The sequence below is a fragment of the Epargyreus clarus genome, unplaced genomic scaffold (assembly GCF_041222505.1).
Source record: "Epargyreus clarus isolate Ecla_fem2 unplaced genomic scaffold, WU_Ecla_fem_2.2 ptg000003l, whole genome shotgun sequence".
Lineage (NCBI taxonomy): Eukaryota > Metazoa > Arthropoda > Insecta > Lepidoptera > Hesperiidae > Epargyreus > Epargyreus clarus.
This window is the reverse complement of record NW_027332211.1, coordinates 12,927,520-12,949,577: the sequence shown is the minus strand read 5'-3', so window position 1 is coordinate 12,949,577 and position 22,058 is coordinate 12,927,520. Positions and strand designations below refer to the sequence as shown.

The following is a 22,058-nucleotide window of genomic DNA, read 5'->3' as shown; positions in this document are numbered from 1 at the left end:
TTTCTAGACAAGTTTAGTATTAGATTGTATTATCATGCTTACTATCAATTGAAATTGCAGCTAGATACAGGCTTAACAAGCAATATAAACAGTTTTCCGTTTTTACTATTTTTTAACGACGACATTAACATAGTTCTTAGAAAGACCCTGTTTCGCTGTGTTCGATGGTGACTCATAGCGTAGAGATAATTGAGATAAATTACTTTTAATGTGATTTTAAGTGCAGTGACAGCGAATTTCATAAATATATTTCTTTTATTTACTTATTTCCTTTATATTCTTATTTTATTTATTTACTCTCATTTTCTTTCATTCATTCATTGTAATATAGTAATTTTCGTTATTTATAAATATACGCAAAGGTTAGGAAAATGGCGATAAATATTTACCTAACTATTTCCTGTTCTACATTAAAAATGTTATTTCTCCTCATTGTAAGTGTAACCGAGGCACGTGTTAAGTTTTGGAAAAATACATTATGACTTCGAAATTGCGGTTTATCATGGTCTAGTGCAAGTAAAGAGTAAAGACACAACACACTCCTTTTCAACGATATTCCTCTTTATTGATAAAATGCCAGCTGTTGAAGTTATTGATTATATGCTTTGTCTTGTTCCCTCTAGACATTTGTGATATTAAGATGGACAAGGACAAATTCGTACTTCGGAACTATGAATGAAGATTAGTTTTGAAGTTTAATTATTGTTAGGTACTTTGAGTCATTGATAACAAAGTGAACGCATTCCTAATCTTACGAGTGTCTACGGTAGCGGGCCGTTGACCGCTCCGTGAGGGTCGGAACTCGACCGTTTCGGTGAACGACTTCCAAATTAATTAGTCTTAGTTCCTGAACGTTACTGTTCTCTGTGATACGATGATTATCCTTAAATTAAACGTAACAGAAGTATTAGAACCTATTATCGCATTAAAGCAGCGTTCTGGAGAATACTGCATGTCTGCCCCCTTGTGGGGACACCCTAGCAATGGGATATAAGGTTATAGTCGGTGTTCCATCTCCATGAGCTTTAAGTTTGAAAATGGGTACTACGTAAAGTTTTGAGAGTTTGAGTGAGTAAATGTCTTGCGTAAATGTATGTAACGATGCCCTTTAGATTTACTAAAGAATTGTCGTCAATCCCGTAACATAAAGTATCAAAGCTTTTTTCTTCGAACGGATAATTATTGTTTGTTCAGTAAGTATATCAGTTTGACTCCAAGCACGTTTCGCTACGAACTTGAATTCGAAGATAGGAAATATAAGGGGTGTAATTTCCGTTTCTGATATAAACTCATCATAGTTATGCAGTAAGTAATTATGATGATGAGTTGATTGAGTGAGTCCTAATTGCCAAGGGATGATTTGATTGCCAACACGGAGATGCCTTGTATTTCCTAACTAAAATTCAATTTTAGTCAAAGGCGGTGTAAGTAACGTAAAATTATAGCGACTAAGATATCTCAGGGAGTAAGATCTCTTTTTCAAAGAAGTTCACTTTATAAGGTGTTATAGATCCGACTACTTCAAGAATATAATCTAAGACAGCAGTCCATTCAAAAATTGTAAAGGTCGCATTCAACTAGAGTACTAGAAGCAAAAAGCTAAAGTTCTAAATGGTGGTTCTGAAAGAAACAAGCTTCTAGAAGCTGCCAAGTATATACTATTCGTATAAATATTATTCAAACTGGAATCGCGTTAGTCTCTAGTTAAAACTTACAATATCGTGGGCGTTCGACAGTTTTTACTGTTCGAATAAATTGCGTACAATATTACATATTGCGAAAGAGGAGGCGACCAAGGTTGAATCTCAAACATTCAGTGATAAAACCAGTACTAAGTGTTATAAATGTCATAATTAACAGTGTAACGAGCTTTAACTTTGTATTACAAATATGTATCGGTAGGTTATCGGTTACCGTGTGTGTTTTACCGATTACGTGCATGATGCGGAATCTTCCTTGTGGGGTTTTCTAGGAAGGTTACATGTGGCTCTACATATAAGGAGTGCAAATAATTTCCTTCAAGGTCGGCGGTGCATTGGCGACTCCTCTGAAGTTGTTATAGGCGACGGCGACTACATTCTATTTAGTAGTCCGTTTGCCTTATCTTTAAGTTTAAATTAAACATAAAGGTAGTGCCGCAAATTCCAAAGCGGTGATACGCTGGAGATATGAATGTTAACCTTTCACCATATCCGGTTGTTTTTGCAAGTTAGGTGTTAGAAATTAATTATTACTTACTGTTTTTTAACAAGGAAATTGCAAACGAAGATGCAGTCCACCTGTTGGTGAGTGGCCACAACCGCCCATGTACCGTACGCAATTCCATATAGAATACCGATTACACATGTATTGCCATTTGCCATTACTGATAACGACGAGGGTTACCCCATATAGGTTTAAGAAAACCAAGACCGGATGTGTCGGCAGTAGCTTACTTGTCGAACTATACTGATTTAATCACCTTCCGAAAAGTGGTACTACATCTACATAGCAAAGTGAAGGATGACATCGTAAAGTAACTCGCATGAAGAATTAAGTCTCCTTACTATATCCGCTCTTGATGGTATTTAGTTTAAACCTTTAACATACTGATATGACAAGAGACTTGAATTTAGTTTAGCTGTAGGATTCAAACGATGATGATGCACTTTAGTGTCCCGAATTGCCTCTTGCCACCAGCTGCCGCAAACGACCAGGGTATAATGCAGAGATATTTACCACAGGAAATATATATCGTCAAACGTTGATTTTGGCGTTTCCACGAATTTACGTAGTACGTTTTTAAAAATAATGTTGTTTGTGTTCGATCTAAGAAATAACAAACTTCAACAGATCGAAGCGAAATAGGTAGCGCAATCGTTACGTACCTATATATTTTTTTATTTTCGAGTTGGCTATAATATTTATATTACCTCAAGAATATTAATAATGAGAAGCATTAACTGATACTTAACTATGTTACCTTTGTTAGTTCTAATTTAAGCACGTAATTCGTTCTTTTTTTTTATTATTTTGTTCCGTTTTTTATAAAGGACACTCATTATTTCAATAAGTAATTCGAACGTGTGAAAATCTGCCTGAATTACTTAAAAAGTATGTAGATTTTTGTATGTAGTATAGGAAATATAATCAATAATCATGAACTTATACGAGTTGATATTGCAAATTATTATCAGTCTGATGTATTGAGTAATAAACAATGAACTGAAGTAGAGATGTTATCAGTAAAAAATTCTAAACTTTTTCCTACCGTAAAATACTGCTTTGTAAATCCCAGCCCTAATTTTTAACTGTCTATAAAACTGCTAATACAATTATGGCTTATCTTTTTCCTTAAAAGGATATGTTTAAATTGTAAATGTTATACTTATCTTTTGTTGTTTTTTTGGCAACAGCCAATAGTATATTATGAAGTTCAGTACATACCTCCTCCAATGCGTTTATAGTTTGCCGGCATTGTGGTATACGCGAAACGAATGTCGATGTGGTGGGTGAATTGTAATCCTCTCGAGTTTCGTCAATAAATTCACCGATACCTATAAGACCCGGCATGTTGGCCACGAACACAAAGCAACACTTTTAAATATCCAAAAATTCACATTCGTATCACTTAAATTGTAAAATTCAACATTGGATTACAAATTGCACACATTGTAAACCACAAATCACTTCTGCGCAAATAAAAACAAATATGCACAACGTAGCAGATGAATACATCCGCTCCGGCGACGAACAATCACGAATGAACATACTGACTGACTGATTGAGAGTGAACTAAATAGATGGAAGGACTGAATGACCGATAAACGGATTGAGTATTGAGTGTACTTATTCGTGAACCATCAACGTCTATCGTTCTGAATGAATAATGAGGGATGTACTACTCATTCATTGTATTTTTCACAAATGGCAATTTGCACATAAAGTCACGTGTCCAGATATTTATTAAAATTGTAAATAAATATAATACAGTATGGAACGTATTTATTATTAAATCGCTCAAAAGATAATATCTTTTAACACTTTTTTATTAAACTTACTTTTATATATAATGTAAATTTATAATATTTCAATTTAATTTAGTAATTCTGTGACAAAGATTAGGATTCTTCGTTTTAGGATTTTACTTCAGATGTTTAAAATGTCAGAAGTATTTTCTAATTAAAGTTACAGTACAACTACTCGTAAACTTGTCGTAGACCCTTTGATGATATGTTTTCTTTATTATCTATATTTAAAAATGAATCCGGTTTATAACCTGTGACGTCTAAGTATTGCCATATATTTTTTATTATTTCTGATTTTAAATAAAAATTGATAATGACGGAGCTGTCACGAGGTATGTTTCTTTTCTTTCTGTTTATTTCCAATTACTTGTACAACTTGAAACAAGGCTAGAATTAATTATTAGCAGTATTCGTTTAAATATGCAATCGATCTTAACTATATTACATGAGTATATCTGATCTTTCAAAGTTTCTAGTCTCCAACTCGTACCCATTTTTGACATAGTTAACTTTTCTCTTCTAGAAATAGGGGAGATTTGGTCAAGATTATTCGATCATCGGCCCTTTCTCAGCGGAGAGATTAAGTTCATGTTAAAAGAATTCGAGGTATGGTGAAACAAAAGTACTAATATCACATCTTGTAACGTTTTTTTACAGTTAAATGCAAAAATTGTTTGTGATATAAAAAAGAATCATAATTATGTATCACATACAACACAAATTATCTTCTCTTTTGCTTCAAACGTGAATTCATGATGATCATTCTTTTTTTTTTTTAACTTTTACCTCTAAGATTATTTTTGGAAATATTTTGTTATTTCCTTATTAGCTACTCAGCACTTATATTTGTATGTTATCCAAATGGATCCTTGTTTCAAACCAAATTCCATTTGTTTTTCCCATACAGTCACACAACCCTGCAGATGAATCACTTTTGTTTGTCCTTTGCTTCCTTATTTGAATGTCAAAGGAATTATTTACTGAAGTACAAGCTAACAGGCATATGATGTTATTTTATTGACATTTTGTGTTGAATTGGGTAAATAAGTAAAACCCAAACATAATTAATATGTTGGTATGATAAGAGAAATGTTGAAGAAGAGTTAATCTCTCTGTTATACTAACATCTGAATGATGAATTTAGATTTCATTTCGGTTTGTAGAATTTATGTAATAAAAGTAATCCTAATGACACCATCATTATACTTTATAATATGATTTTTTTTATAGGAAAAGCGTGGAGATAGAGAAGTTGAAAACTTGTTTAAGATTTTAGAGAATTTAACAGATATTAAAGATACACAAGTTGAGCGCATCAACAAGTGCAGTAAAGCAGCTATTCCTGTGCTGAGCGAGAAGTTGCAGCAAGCCTTGCAACTATCAGAGGAGATAGATCTCGACTATCTGGAATGCCAAAAGGTATGATTTTAATTTGTCATAATAATATTACTCATACAGACACTCATTTTGTTTATCTATATTTCTAGAAGAATCAGCACATATTAATGTTACAATTTTTTTGTGATATTTTGTCTTTGTAAGAATGACTTGAATAACATATGAAGTCACTTTGTAGGTTGTATATGCATTTCTTTTATGATCCTATATTACATAGGTGCTAATCTAACATTTCATTGCAATTTCAGGCATGTAAACAAAAACAAGCTGAAAATCTTGCAAAAAGACAGAAAGAATGGGATCAGTTTATTGATGATATGAACTTTAAATGCCAAAGAATTGACAACACATTTGAAGAAAAGGAAGAAGAACTGAGAGATTTGTATGCTGACCTTAACCACAAGTTAAATATAACTGACAAATAAAATGGATCAGAGGGGATCTTTAGTTGATACCAATTTGAAAATTTACCCATCAAAGAATTTAATTGGTTTCATTGAAACTATACCCATTACTGGTGATGTTCCCCTTAATATATTAAGATATATTAAAGACAATGCTGAGGTATTGAAGAAACAGGCAAAAGTAAAGACAAACATATCACAAGTACAATTAACTGATGAAGATATTGAAAATTTGAATAAAATCAAGGAGGCTATTGGCAATAATATACAACAAAAAGATACTAAAAGTGATGATGACAATAGTACAATAAAAGATAAAGATAGTTCATCACATGATGATGATAAAGTAGAAGAGCACATTAAAGATGATAAGTCAATGAACAAAGATGATGAATCTGAAGATGACGGTAATTTAAAAGAGGATACTGAAGAAGGAGAGAAATTATACCTTACAACATCCGATATTGACTGGTTATACGCACATATTAGTAAAAGAAAAAAACAGGGTGAAGAAAATGTACCATTTTTACATGAACTGTTTCAAGGAACTGATATTGTTATGCCAGAAAACAAGATAATTAAAAGGAATCCTGTACTTGAAGCAAGGTGTGTGAAACTAAGAGCACAACAAGAAGCTCGGGAATATAGGAAAATGACAAAAGGGGTTGATAATGTTAGGATGAGGTTTCCAGAAGACAGTATTTCTTATCAGCGTAAGTAACTTATATCAATGTTTACTTTTAATATGTATGTGTCCATTCTTGTGTAAACAATTACACAAAAAATACCTTCTTTATTGCCACATTGGTTTTAGCAAGTGATTGCACGATAATTGTAACATATTGCTTATGTGGAAAAAAATATTTATTTACTTGTTAATAGTTGCACCAACGAAGTAATCACTGACAAATCCATTGTTATGTATATAAGCAGTAAGTGTCACTTCACTTATAGGTGCAAACAGCATGCAATAGAAAAACAAATATGAGCCAATAAAAAATACATAACAAATTATAAATTAATTAAAACATTAATATCTACAATTTGGATAAGATACAAATCGGATAAGATGTGACAAATATCAAATCCTATTACAACAAGTAGTTGAGATTTTTTTAACATAATCTTATCTTTTTTGTTTCAGTCAAACAACTAAATCGGCAGTTAATTGCAATTGCACAGTTTATACTATCAATATTTGCTGGATTCCTGTTCGGTTTTAGAGGTATTGAATGGATGATAGGAAACTTGGACTTTGGAGTGAGGCTTCTATTGGGAGTTATGTGTGCATTAATCATTGCTCTGGCGGAAATCTACTTCCTAGCAAAGAAATTGAATGAAGAACTAACTATGGCGGAAACTGTGCAACTTGGTGGTCCTCCTAAATTTGCTCATCTGCCTGATTATAGAATTGCTAATGCAACAACATCTGATATCAAAGAACATCAAAATTCAGATAATAAAGAACATCAAGATTGATTTCGCAATGTAACTTACAACAGGCGTATTAACAATTATGCTGATAAACATAATTTATTTACGTATATGTCTTAGAAGTACATATAATAAGCAACATTTTCTTAATGTAAAGCCCGGATGACGAGCAGATAAAATTTCGTACGATGTCCTTCATTACCCATCTTTGTCGCTCGTGCGAAAATATTTTCCGTCCCGGTCGCACAGAAGTGATTATCGCCGTTCACAGAAATTGCAAACATTTGGTCATATAATTTAGGCTTATTTTCGTGACAGTAGGTACTATTCAGTCGTCCTGATTTTACATTTTGGAAATATATTTTCGACATTCCATATTATTTTATCTATTTAACATTAAAATGTGCAATACAGTATACATTTTACTAATTGGCATGTGTCAAAATGTGCTTATTAAATTGTTACGTATATAATCGCTAATACTTCGCTTTTTTATTTTATATTATAATTGAAATTTAAATTAGTATTTTCTCATTCTATTACTTTGCCAAACTTTATAAAGATGTACTTTACAGAAAATGTTTATAACCTCTGGCCATTGGTCAAACGGTCATTGTACGAAATTCTTCCTGCTCTGCAACCGGGCTATAGTGTACTTTCCTATGTAGTAGGAGATTGTTTATGTTAAAATATAGCAATAATATATTTTGTATTAGCCTTTAGCAAATATAATGCCCATAATGTAATACCAACATTTATTATATAATAAAATACAAACTTATATCTTACATGAGTTTAGTTTTGAGCGACTTTTGTTTGAGGTTTCCCATAAAAATCATTTTGTATTAGAAAAATACAGTGCTTTTAATAGGGAAACTATATAAAATCATAAATCCTTCATTGTTAAACCCAAGTCGTCTAAATCATCAAACAAATAATATTATTCTTCTATGTATTCACCAAGTGTATTTATTTATAATGTCGATTAAGTTCGATTGGCTGCCGCAGCCTGGCTGCATACAGTATTACTTTATAGCCTGTACTAATGTTTGCCATCACGGAACATAAAAATAGTTTTTATTGTTCCGTGTGTGCCAATACATTAACTAAATAACAACCTATTTTAAAATTTTATATGATATCTAAAAACGTTATTATGATTGTTTTATAAAAACAATATTTTACCCGAGGCCAAAATAAAAGAATCCAAATCATAAATTTAGTAAAAATAAAAAATAAAACAGCAAAAACATGTCAGAATGACATTGCATTGCGTATTGCGAATTGCACAATATTATTTTGTTTTTCTCCAAAGTTCGATCGTTGATGAATCATATTATTCAGTGTAGCTATAATAGTGTTGACGTCGCGCAATAACAACATTCGTGTTGAAACTCTGAGGGATCAGTGTATCGTGTTGAAGACGCTCTTTGTGTTTTCAAAATAATTTCTTTACAAGTGGGAATTCGAGCTTAAATGTAAGTATTATACGTTTAAGAAATATTTGACTAATATTTTAGAAGTAAGCCAGACATGACAGACATCTGAATTTACTATATTTTATAAAAGGAATTGCTTGTGTTCATAAAATACATGGCTGTTAGTGTAAACAAAATGGTTTCTCAAGCCGACCTTCTCTGGGAATGTAAGAGGATTTACATTTATAGATTCAATCAATGATATAGAAATAATATAGGTACATCAGGAACAAATATAAATAGCAATTTTTAACGAACAATAAAACTTACATGTTATTTTTCCTCATCCATTACGACATAATAATTAATATTTATATAAAGGTGATAGAATTATTTTTGTTCAAAATACAACTTTAAATTAACCTAATACGTAATTTTTCACACAACAAAATATTAGGAGAATCTGACAAAAAAATATGATTTTGTTTTTTATACACAAATCAATTTGAATGTATCTATGTATGAATTTATTTTTAGTGTACTAAAATATATTAATAACAGAAAAATATATACTCTACTAATGCAGAAACTCAATAACAACAATGTCTTATGGGTTTGCCAATATTTTTGTTGAATGATTAGTTTTAACATAAGATATAACTTTTTGCTGTTGATGAAAGGGAAACCTGGAGAGGAGTAAACATAACATATTTGTGACTATATATGGCCACACATATTGTCGCCTTCCCTGGGGTCACTCACTGGGCAGTTTGAATTCCTACTCTTGCCGCCCACTAATCTAGAAAACTCCTTTAAATCACACATTTTCAACATGTATGGCAGACTGTAGCTCTATTCTGCTCCCATTTGCATGAACTACAATAGATATACCTACAAAAGCATTATAATGCCTTTGCTGTTATAACAAAAGCTCTGCATATCCATTGTTAAATATCTGTATAAATATTATCTTTATATTATTTTATATACTTTCATTTGTTTCAGTCAAGATGGCAATACAGCTAAAAGTGTATTTGTACTGGTCGAAGGACAGTGAGCCAGAAATCCGTAGGTTTGAAATGGAATCGTTGAAACCAGTTGCTGCTGTCCATTTGCTCCTTCAGGACTTATATCCTGGTCTGGCAAGCAAAGTGTATAATATAATATGGAAAGGTAAGCAATATGCAAATATCACATCAGAATGAAAGTTATTTAAATATTTAAAAATAATTATATGTCATATGCAATTTAAGTTATCATAGCCGGTACTCAAGGGTTTTAAATTATTTAATAGTTGGTGGATTTATCAATATGTTACAGAATTAAGAATAATTCATGAAATAAATTCAATTTTTCATCTTTTTAACAAGTCCTTTCTAATTCATAGAAGTATATATATATACCAAAGTTATCATCTTTACTTATTGTCTTACTGTGTTATGTGGATCTTATTGTCTTATTCTACAAAAATTAATAGAGGTTTGAACAAAACCTCCAGGATGCTGGGTCAAATTTAATATGACAAGCATGACTCCTGTTTTGTCCATTGTATAAAATTTCATAATAATTTAATTAACCAATTTTGTCAAATCATCTCTCTTTAACACCTTATTATTCTGTTTTACATACATACATGGATGGGCACAGTCTTTTGTAACAGCATAATCATTGCAACCTTTTAAAAGAATACACATTATGTGTAGTGAAAGTGACCATGTAAATTATAATCAACAGTGGCATTGAGAGAATATTAAAAAAAAACACAATCTTGCTTTATGCCTTCACTTTCATTTTATATATTTAAAGACTAGTTTTGTCTTAAATCTTGCTTTTTATGCATGAGTAATCCAAAAAGCATAAATGGCAAGGAGCAACAATTGAGTTATACCTACTACTTATGCATGTTTTTTTTACAATACTTTTATTATTTTGCATGTTAGAGTTATGACGATAAAATTTCAGTATTTGTTATATATACAGTTATAACAATCTTATAATATACTAATATTTTTTTTAAGTTTTATTAATATGCTTTAAAGGTTCTGCTCTCGGGTTTAAGTATTTTATAGAGCTAACAATATAAAATGCACATGTAAAATGTTATTTATAAAAAAAAGTAAATAAATAAAAAATGTAACTTAAAATAATATTTCTATTTCATAGATAATGAGGGTGATAACGTCGTGATTTCAACTGACAAGGAGCTGGAGGTGGCTCTTAAGAACATGCCTGACCTTGTAAAGTTGCATGTTTACTGCAAGGATGAAAAACCTAAGAATGTCGAGCCTGAAGTGGAGATTGGTATCCACGCTGTTAACGGTAAGTTTAGTGATATCATCTTTTTTTAATACCTTTTTTCATTTTATGTGTTAACAGAGTTTTATTGCGACAAAATGTAATAAAAAGTAGTTTTCAAACGTATTTTATGGAAGTTATGCTTTATTTTCAACCCTATTAGTATGGAGGTTAAATATGAGATATTCCAATATGCAAAAACATGCTCGTAGTCAGCCTGGTAGATAGTAATCACTTAACAAATTATCTGTGTTCAATACGTGACATCACCATGTACTGATCTGAAATAATGTTTACTCTAAAAATATACATTTTGATATAATGAAAATAGATTTATTAATATACAGTTAAAACAACAAAAGTTTATCTCTATGTATATAAAAATTTTATTCTTACGAATTTTTTTTTACAGTTCCACCCTGTATGGCGAACTTCGGCGTGGTGTGCGATGGGTGCGAAGCCCCTGTTGTTGGTTTTCGTTACAAGTGTACCATTTGTGATGACTATGACCTGTGCTCAAGATGCGAGGGTGCTGGCCTCCACCCGGAGCACTTCATGCTGCGAATGCCGATTACCTCGATGCCTGTGAGTGCTAATATATCAACCCTTCATTCTTAAATGCATAACCATTGATTGTATATGAAAACCATATTTCTGATATACTTAAGAGCCGTTTAGTAGATCAAATTTAATAGCATTACAAGGATTTAATTTTAAGTTTTATTAGCCCTTTCTTAATGTTCAATTACCACTACAAAGGGTTCAATTCCCGATTCCTTAATTTTGACTGTAATTTAACATTTCGATGTTGTTCTTTGAATCTAGATAAATATGTTGGGGAGACTAATAGGCTTTGTTCCAATAACACATCTTTATTATTCTCCTTTCTAAAAAAGAGGTCTAATAGACTGCAATAGATGCAATAAGTCTAATTGACGCAAAAGATATTGGACTCATGGAGTCATCACTCATGCCTAGCAGACAATCGAATTATAATTATTTTACATAATATATTGTATTTATAGTATTCAAGAACATTAATGAATGTCCTTGTAGTTAAAAGGTAGGTAAGTTTGTGTATTTGGTTTAAAAACTATAAATATTTATGTTATGATTCCATAAAAATACAGAAGGTAGGTAGTACATAAGTATGACTCATAAACTTGTAGGTAAGTAATATTAAAATATGCACTTAAGCAATTTTATGTGGATATCTATACATTCTGATAAGAATATTTCGTTTGTGTGTGTTGGCAGTGCAACATTACAGAGTGTACATGACTGTTATGCAAAAGATTACTTGAATTGAATATTTTGAATTCTCAAATACACAAATTACATATTTGTGGCTATTCATAATAAACAAATAATACAATAATATTTTTTTGATTAGTAGCCAGTACCATCACCACCGATTTCTGTTTTATGTTTTTAATGAAATTATTTAAAGCACAAAATAATTTAGTAACTTATTGGTATTGCGATATTAACAACAGTTGGTATGTAAAGCGGTGCCTTACCTACCTACTTATGGTGTACCTACTTATCATCATGGTTTTTCAAGGAGTTATTAGTTCCGCTAGGTATAACAGCGGTGGAGTAATATATTTATATTTGTATTTTTAAATGATGGAAATCACAAATGACTGATGAAATCACAGATGAATGATGAGATTAAGTGTCCACTGGAGCCTGAGGTCACATTTCAATCCTATATATTTTGCCTAGCCTCGTCCTTAGACTCAAAAAATACTGCTCATTAATTAATTTTATAATTTACATAATTTTATGAATTTTGGCAGCGCGCAATAATAAAGGCTGCTATCAAGCGGTCCCGGCGTATCCTGAAGACGGCCGCTACTGGTGGCGAGGAGCACTGCCGGCGAGCGCGACACGAGCGGAGCAGCGAGCGCCGCCGCCGCGACCAGCACGCCGGGCACACCGGCCACACCGGCCACACCGACCGCCGCGAGAACCGCCGCCCCCGCGCCAGCTGGCTCGACACCGTCGCCATGTACATGAACGAGTTCGCCAACCTCGCCGGCGACATCAACCTCGACACCGCCAACGCTGAAACCCAGCCCCAGCGACCCCAAACTCAGGAGCCGCAAGCTAACGAAGCGCCGCAACCCAAGCCGCAGCCGGCGTCGACCGAGCGCGACCCGCGCCAGGCGAAGTTCGAAATGTACGCGAATGCTGTGAGGCAGTACCTGGCGGCGGCGACGCAGCAGATGGATCAACCCCAACCTCAGTCTCAGCCTAAGCCGCAATCCCAGCCGTCCACTTCGGCTGCCAATAATGAGGAAGTGGGTCAAGGCGACCGAAAGAGCCCTCAGGCTGAGAGGCAAGTTACCGTTTCTGATAAAGACAGTGTGACATCTGATTCCTCATCTCATACTGTGGAATCAAAGAAAGAAGATACGCCGGACAGAGTTGATGACTGGACTGTGATCAATAAGGAAAAGGGTAAGTCGTTTTTTCTTTATTACACCAAAAACTTTAGGCTTACAGTGTACAAATTAAAATATTTACTGAAACATTCTTGTATGGTTTACTTTTTTGGTATGATTGAAGTCAATCAAATGAAATCAAAGGAGCTAAAACTACTAGGCTCCAAAAACGAGTTTTCATGAACCAGTAATACAGAAAAGATTACCTTTTTCGATAATCACGTCTTATCATATTGGCCTCTGTTATCTATGCATAATGTATGAGCCATGTTATTGAAAAACAACATGTAAAGTAGGATACATATTTAAATAAATAATGTAAAGTATTGTAAAGCTATCTATCGATATCACGTCATTGTTTCTTTTTTATAGTGACGATTTGAGTGTGTTTTCTTTGATACCTTGTAACTACAGTACTTTGAAAAATAATATTGTAACAACAGCGTCTACAGCTGCTGTTTATTGATTTTATTACATCAAAGTTCCTATAAATACATTTCAAAGGTGTAATAACAATAAGAAAGCAACTGCGCAAATTATATTCAGGTCATTTACGATAACAAGTACTTGAAAGTAAATATTGTAATTACAATGCCAGACCGCCCTGGTTTTAGGTTGATTTCTGATGAAGTTCAATTAATGAATTTAGATTTCTGCCTGTTTCTGCATGTTTTTGTGTACTCGTATATTTCCATTACACACGCAACACAATACAATTAATTTTAGCGTTTGGGTAGAAAGGGAAGAAAATATAATTCATTTTAAATGACACCATTGTCTCAGCTACTACATTCTAATCTTGGTGTCCCTGTATTTTTAAACCGAAGACGATTTTTCTTCTTTTACTACAATACAATAATACATAAATATTTTTTTTTATATAATGCCCGATAATACATTATGAAGAACGAGCGTGGACTAAATAGACATAATATGTACTTTCAATTTGGTTTGACATCATAAAAAACCATAATATATACAATGATGTATATTGATTTGTTTTCAGATCTTTTGGATGCTTGCATGAAGCCTACCGCTCCACAAGAGGCCCCGGCGCCCATCGGGTTCAACTTGCCCGAAGAGTTCCAACAGCGTGTCAACACATCTGGACAAAACCTCTACCCGCCCCTGAACGTCGCCACAGCAGGTCTGAATTTTTATTTGATCAAAAACATTATTTGTTTTGTACAAATAATGTTGGTATCATTTCTCTCCTGATTATTTTCTTATATAAAATTCTCGTGTCTCAATGTTAGTTACCGTACTCCTTCGAAACGGCTTTACCGATTTTCACCAAATTTTATATGCATATTCAGTAGGTCTGAGAATCGGCTATTATCTATTTTTCATACCCCTAAGTGATAAGGGTTGTTCACCCTTAACATTTTTTATTTATATGGCAACACTACGTTTGCCGGGTCAGCTAGTTTTCTTATAAGAATTCCAAAGGGTAATATTATATGTTTGCCATTGCATAAGGTAATATTTTTCGAACATATATGTGTATGTCTAATTCTTTGGGACGCCTTGCAGCCCTGGCATGGCTTGACAGATTATGTTATGAGGTGTTGTGGGATTCGTCTGTATTGTGGGAGTAAAATAGGCTTTTTTTTATAATATTTGTTTGATTTGTTACACTGATAACACTGGTCTGCAACAAAATCCTCCTTTAGATAAAAAATAGATTTCTATGAAGAGTTAAACGTGCTGAATCCAAATCTGCTTTCCATTTTTTGCTGGCACGTATAGTTTTTTTTTAAAGGATTTTTTATTACTTCTTATAATTCCTGTTTTTCTCTCATATTTTTTGTACTAACACTGCTTATAACTCTGCTTCAATCAGCTTATATTGCATTTGTCCACGCAAAACTGGTTTACTGTGTTAGAGAGAGATAGAATGATATTGTCTCGCATTGTTTTTGAACAATTACACGTGCTTGCGCAGTTTGGAAAGCAACTCCGTGGCGCTCAGTTGGTTAAAAAAAAAAAAGTGATTGTTTTCGTTTTATTCAACGTATTTTGGTAAGTAACAAATTATATTGATATGTGTAGTGAAAATTAATAAGTATTCTAAAACATAGAGCTTATATATATTCACATTTTGAAATTAATTTAATTTTGTTGTAGGTACAAAATGCCAAGAACTTGCAAAAATTCACCAAACGTATTTTGCGACGTAAGTGGTGAATTTGTTGTAAAATCACAACAAAATAAAATATCAGGCCTAATCAAAACTGCGTACAAAGGTTATTTTGGGTTTCTAGTTGACGAAAGGAAAAAAAATTAGCTTCCGAAAATATGCTGCAACACTTGTTCAAGAACGCTACGAGGTTCGTGTGAAGGAAGTCCATGCCACTTAAAACACCTGTGGTTTGGAGTGAACCCCAGAATCAAGATAATGATGATTGTTATTTTGGTATGACGGAGATAAAGGGCTTTACGAGAAAAAATAGGAATAAAAAAAATATTGTTCAAAAGACATATACATAGAGAGACGTTATAATGGGAAATGGTCAGAAGCAATGCTTGCTGACTTTTGCTGGTTAATTCGCTGTGAAACACTGATGGACAATATGAAAATATGAAAACTACGAAGTAAAATACTACATTATACTGCGTATTAGAATAAGATAGATTGTTTTTTAAAAATTTGATACCAATTATATGTAATATTCTCACAATTATTAAAGTTACGATTTCAATTACAAATAAAAAAGGAGTTTTCTTTATAAATTCCATTACAAAAAAAACTGTATGTGATACATAATTTTCAAAACTATATTCCTTTTTAGCAGTATCAAGTATATAATAAACCATCACAATAATAAGAAGGAGGGCAAAAAAATTTTTTTTTGCAGACCAGTGTAATTAAATGAAACAACACAATAATTACAATACTTTTCATTGAAATAAATATACTTTATATATAACAAGTACATATTTTTTTGATTACTTACATTTCATTAACATGTAGTGTTGGATCCCAAAGAAGCCGAGCCTGCCAAAGCCCCTGAGCCTGCCAAGGCACCCGAGCCTGCTAAGGCCCCTGAGCCTGCTAAACCGCAACCCTCAGCCCCTAAGGAGCCGACTGCGGCAAAGCCGACGCAGCCACGTCAACGCTTACACCCAAGTAAGGAGTGGTTTCTTCAAATATTTATATGTCGGCATAAGGGTTGTTACGGAACTCGTTGGTGCGTTATTTTCTTTCGACACATGGGTCCGCTCGAGCGATAATAATAAACAGGGAAAAGATTCATTTCTTTCGAAAATTTTCCATTGAAATCTGAACGTGTATCTATATCTCTATAAAAACGATTTTACGTAATTCGGATAGTCTACCGTCGTACTCCGTATAAAATATTTTTTAAGTTCGAAACTAAAAGGCATAGCTAAAAAGTATTCATTCAAATGTCCAAACTGAAACTATGAGGAATAGCAGAAAAAAATAATTTAAATTTGAAATTGTTTGTTAGCTCCTAAAATAATCAACCAGTACTGTTATAGTTTTGTTTGTTCTAAACATTAAAAACTGGTATTGTTAATGTTTTATGTAAGTTTGCTTGTACAGTCAAGTAACAATTTCAATTGGTGTTATTCCAGTGGCTCATATCGATGCGGCGCTGGAACACATGCTGAACATGGGCTTCACCAACGACGGCGGCTGGCTGACCCAGCTGCTGGAAAGCAAGGACGGCAACATCGCCGCGGTGCTCGACCTACTAACACCGGTCAACCCCAAGACCAAGTGAACGGTTGCAATCTGCGGCAAAGATGAACTAACCAAATAAACTCCTGATGGATGACGTTTGAAATAGGTAGATTATTTTATCAATCTATTTTTGGTTTGCCTATTTGGCAGAAATTGTCATTTCGTCTTTGGTAGGCAAAACTTAGATAGATTTATTTTAATAATGGACGTAATTCACCATGAAATGTCAGATTTAACTAAAGTCAATTTTGTACGTCCTTTTGACTGCTGGCCTATTGATTTCTGGTACATTATCTTCTGGTAATGTCTGTTTAAAAATATGTACTAGAAAGATTTATCTAACATTGGGTATCTACTTGGTTAGTTCATCTTTGTGGTAGTCCTCCCCAGTGCAACATTTTAACCGATAGCACTTTTATATGTAGAGATTTCTCGTATTAAAAATACTAGCTATGCCTACAAATTCTTAGCCCTATATTTGTGAATTTATTTGTGTGTGATCATAGATGTACTTTACGTAATCACATACTATTTACTTCATATTTTATTATGGAGTTTTAAACGGCTATGGGCTAAAATGGTTGCATGGTCTTATGTCTTGCTTATTTACATATTTTAACATAGGATTTAATTTACCTTGTATGGTATATAATGGTGATTTTGTTTTTTGGTTATAATTCTAATGGTTTGTAGACTTTGTAGTATGATTATATCTACCGATTAGACTGCTAAACGCAGGCTTCATATCGAAGCAGACTAGCTTATGAATTATGATTTGATTTTAGTAAAGAATGTAGTTTGTTTCCGGAATATTGTTAAAAGAACTACACATATGAAATTAGTGAAAGCAAAATTTCGATATATCAGTATGGCATCCACCTTTATTCTAAACTACATGGCACTATATTTATACTGGTAGTAGCTTAGTATACAAAATTTATAAATATTAAGCTATTAGTTGAACTAAAAGCCTTCTAGCCTAATTCATACAATGGTGGATTTTACTGTAATAGCCGTGTTATAACTATTGTCATTAGGCCTTAGGCATGCGTTTCTTAATCTGATTTATTACTACTATTGCTAAACTATTTTTAGAAAACTAAATAGTATTGCTAGTCTGCTAGATTATTAAAGATTAGTAGTTACCTTATCTCATAAATGTTTAATGGTTGTACTATAATGTATAATCCAATCATAATTATAATCTGCTTCTATATCTATTCCAATGTAGCTTTAAAATTTAAAATGTTTGCAACCTTTTTATCTTAGTGACCATAACATTATTTCTCAAGTGCGGTCTTTATAAATAAAAACTTTGATGTCAGCTTGGTCATGCGTAAAAGAAAAGTTTTAAAAACAATACATACATAATACACCTGGGCTTCTTTGACCCATGGGTTGTATGATAGTTGAGAAATAATGGGTACATAAGTGAAGGGTTCTATGTAGAATTATATTATGCTATATAGGTATGTGGGAAAAATAAGAAATGTGATATTTGGAAAGAGCTAAGTATACTGGTATAACCTTAAATGTATTAATAAAGGTCAGTGTGATTGTTTATGTTGTTTTATTTCATAATGTATCCACATAAGTTATTTCAAAAATCCATATGAGTGTTTTTTGATTCCATTGGTTTCCTGTTTTTCTTTTAGTAATGCCCTACCTAATGCTTCATCGAGGCATTTTGCTGCAGCCCTGAAAGAAAACTTTTAATATTAATAATATATTTGGAATTCTTACCTAATTGCCAAGAGTAATATTTTCCTTGCTTAGAATGAGACATTCTAAAGAATCTCACGCTCTACAAATGGCTTCATGGATTTAAACATAAATATGAGATGTTGTTGGATTCGTCTATCGTAGGAATGATACAGAAAGCCTATATATGATCATATTTATATAAATTTTGTAGCAGTCTGGTTTCTTGTTCTTTTGTTTATAATTTGAGTACATTAGCTTGTAGAAAAGAAGCCTTATATTAATGTCATAAAATAGTGGATATTAAATATGGCCATTTCGTTTGAGATACTTACTGGCCTTGTTTGACTGCAGCCGTTAATGTTTTTCGGGCCACACTGCCATGCCCGTTCCCACATATCATACTACATCTGCCTGGCTTATCACTTAGTTTAAATGATTCGGCTGGATTGAGATAGTATTTTAAATTTCCTTCAATGCCAACAACAATTGATACAGCACTGCATGCTTCTTCTTCCGCTGTAGGGTCCACAATACACTTATCTCCTATTTTGCTTAGAGTTACCTGTGATTATGTAATACATATATTGTAATGTTCAAAGATCATAAATTAACTTATTGATTATTAAACTAATAATAATGTTGTTGCACTACTACGGATAACTTAGAATGTTAGTCTACAAGTTTTATAATACGGATTTGGATATAAAAAATGAATTCATTGAATGTTGCATTACCAGTTCCAAATTTAAGGAATTATATATTTATGTTGGATAAAAAAAATTAAACAGTACTCTCTGCATTTATTATCATCTTTTAAAGTGAAATATACAAGTGGTCTAATGATCTGATATATTTCATGGAAAAAATCTTACCAAGAGTGGCACAGAGCCTATGTTTAGAGACCTGCTGTCATATGGATCATCAGATAACTGCAAATCCACATTCCCACCGTCCATGACCGCTGCCTTTACAAATGGTATCCTTGTGTTAAAAAGGGCTGCTTTTACTGCTAAGGATACTGCATCACACAAGTTACCACCACTTTCTAGGATCTGCAATTATTAAATTTTTGATTTTAATTAACCGTTAAAACAAAATGTTTTGTACTTTATACTGTGTGTTAGACATGCAAGCATGTGTATTATAAGGTAGAGTTCAGTAATAAAAGATGCATCTTTCATTGGCAATGACTCTTCATAGATTAATACAGTTCATGAAGGTAAAACATTTTTAAATATGAGGCATTCCTAAAGGAGATACTTAGAACTCATGATAATGTGTATTTTGCTTTTGTACATACATACAATAAAAACTTGCCTAAAACTTTACTCTCATCTATATTCTATCATCTGTAGTGCATTACAAGTTTAAAATTCTTACTCTGTTTTTGCAACATAGTAACCCACATTATGTACTAATAGTCGCACTTAGAGCACATAACAACTTGTAAATTTTACAAATTTTATCAACTTAAGAGTTACATTTCAAAAATTAACTGTCAGTATTTTACATATATTTTTTTAATTGTGATTGTGTTTTTATGGGTTGAATATAGACAAAATAATATAAAAAAATACATGTTTTACCAGAATGTCCACATATAGCTTCCAGCATTGCTTGCCTTTAAGTATACATAGTTGTTTTAGATCAAATGCCTGCCGGGAATGGAATGCTTCTTTTAACATATTAGATATACAATATGCAAGTTGTTCTCCTCCTCGGCCCTCGAATTCAGGGGTAGCATTTGCAGAGCTGTAAAATATGTTAATATAATATTCATTGCCTTTCTTGATACAAGTAAGATAAGTAGTGATTTTTTTAATTGATTTGATAACATAAAACTAAAAGTGTATGGATATAAATTAAATACTAGAGAATTATCCATAATGGTCTCAAAGATAGTTTGGCCAGATAGTAAAGGAGACATTATTAGTCATTTATAAGTAAATCTAAATATATATAACTCAAAGGTGACTGACTGACGTAGTGATCTATCAACGCACAGCCCAAACCACTGGATGGATCAGGCTGAAATTTGGCATGCAGGTACATGTTATGACGTAGGCATCCGCTAAGAAAGGATTTTGGTCAATTCTACCCCCAAGGGGATTAAATAGGGGATGAAAATATTAATTCGATACGCGAGCGAAGCCGCAGGCAAAAGCTCGTTAAGTAATATAACAGATATCAGGGACAACAACATACCCAACCCAATTATTTTGTATTACAAATGTACACCACTTCAATAGATACTTATTGTAATGATCATGTCAGTGTACTCACCAGTCAACAAAGAACTCAATTTTCCCCTGTTCTGGTTTACTGGGATATGGTACATCAACTTCAGTTTTTACTCCAACAAGTATGTCTGTGTTGGCTAGCCTTAGCCTAGCAGAGCCACTGGCATGACTCACTACATCAGTCTCAAGCTCCATAGGTCTATAGTCTATGCTGGATCTCCCATCAGCTCTATAGTCATCCTGGAAAGAAAACAATACCCTTAAAACTAAGGTACTGTAGGTAAAGGACATAATTCTCTGTAAGCAAGTACAACCCATTAAAAAATATTATTAATGCTACATGCACCATAATGGTTGCAATATTCTTATTTAGTGTGTAGCGTCTTATTTATAAGACCCATTGTAATTTTATGCCGAAGGCATTACCACAACACTTAATGCTGCATAATAAGAATAATTGTAGTCGCTGTTGTGTTCACTTCTAAGATGTGGTAAAGGAGTCATACTTTTTCATTCCAGCTCAATATCAAGGATTAGTGGCGCGTCTGTGGCCGACTTCTCTTCAAACCAGAACACAGTAGCTACGTAGATAAATATTGAAAAACATACCTGAATTCCATGCATAATATAAACCCGTTCAGTATGGCTTAGCAAAATATTTGCCATTGTTGGTAAATAACTTTTTGAAGTTCTGTTTTACGTAAAACAATACCTATTCAATAATTCAAATTGAAATTCTACTACATTTAACTACACGAATACCACATGCGGTATTTTTCATTTATATTTTGAAACGAAGTGACACTGACAGTGACAGCTAAAGCTAAACATTGAAGACATTGACATCTTACAAAATGATCGAAATGCAAAGAGTATACTATAGTAACCTACAAAAAGATAGTATGTAAGTTGTAACACAAAGAGTATAGTAACCTACATTTTTTGTCAGTTGGTTTATAATATATTATCATTGGCGAGTCTATAGAGGTCCAGTAATTT

At 32.8% G+C, this 22,058-nt stretch overlaps 5 protein-coding genes across 13 annotated transcripts in view; 3 read left to right on the top strand and 2 right to left on the bottom strand.

The window, feature by feature from the left end:
* Asap (ArfGAP domain of ASAP) overlaps positions 1–3,777 on the bottom strand; it is a 67,899-nt gene extending 64,122 nt beyond the window's left edge. For all 8 annotated transcript variants that reach the window (XM_073089566.1, XM_073089597.1, XM_073089574.1 and 5 more), the window contains exon 1: positions 3,427–3,777. In XM_073089566.1, the coding sequence (XP_072945667.1) occupies positions 3,427–3,552 (126 nt within the window). In that variant the 5' untranslated portion in view covers positions 3,553–3,777. The remainder of the gene's footprint in view (positions 1–3,426) is intronic.
* Positions 3,778–4,262: 485 nt separating this feature from the next.
* On the top strand, positions 4,263–5,830 carry Muted (biogenesis of lysosome-related organelles complex 1 subunit 5). The gene is made up of 4 exons (XM_073089552.1): positions 4,263–4,339; positions 4,531–4,613; positions 5,238–5,426; positions 5,654–5,830. Exons 1-4 carry the CDS (start codon positions 4,321–4,323, stop codon positions 5,828–5,830), a joined length of 468 nt encoding a protein of 155 aa, XP_072945653.1. The 5' UTR covers positions 4,263–4,320.
* Position 5,831: 1 nt separating this feature from the next.
* On the top strand, positions 5,832–8,031 carry LOC140754512 (uncharacterized). The gene is made up of 2 exons (XM_073089539.1): positions 5,832–6,522; positions 6,954–8,031. Exons 1-2 carry the CDS (start codon positions 5,832–5,834, stop codon positions 7,286–7,288), a joined length of 1,026 nt encoding a protein of 341 aa, XP_072945640.1. The 3' UTR covers positions 7,289–8,031.
* A 462-nt stretch (positions 8,032–8,493) lies between these two features.
* LOC140754487 (uncharacterized) lies at positions 8,494–18,673 on the top strand. Of its 2 annotated transcripts, none has more exons than XM_073089521.1 (8): positions 8,494–8,721; positions 9,667–9,834; positions 10,825–10,980; positions 11,369–11,541; positions 12,759–13,422; positions 14,413–14,553; positions 16,396–16,536; positions 17,007–18,673. In XM_073089521.1, the coding sequence occupies exons 2-8, from the start codon at positions 9,672–9,674 to the stop codon at positions 17,153–17,155; spliced, it is 1,587 nt and encodes a 528-aa protein (XP_072945622.1). In that variant the 5' UTR covers positions 8,494–8,721; positions 9,667–9,671; the 3' UTR covers positions 17,156–18,673. The 2 variants fall into 2 exon arrangements, with proteins under 2 accessions (XP_072945622.1, XP_072945613.1); XM_073089512.1 differs by having other exon boundaries at positions 8,495–8,721; positions 16,381–16,536.
* On the bottom strand, positions 18,669–21,875 carry Rrp42 (exosome complex component Rrp42). Its single transcript, XM_073089531.1, has 6 exons — positions 21,669–21,875; positions 21,103–21,299; positions 20,406–20,571; positions 19,692–19,871; positions 19,152–19,381; positions 18,669–18,813 (listed from the first exon to the last, which is right to left on the bottom strand). Exons 1-6 carry the CDS (start codon positions 21,723–21,725, stop codon positions 18,711–18,713), a joined length of 933 nt encoding a protein of 310 aa, XP_072945632.1. The 5' UTR covers positions 21,726–21,875; the 3' UTR covers positions 18,669–18,710.
* Between the last annotated feature and the right edge of the window lie 183 nt (positions 21,876–22,058).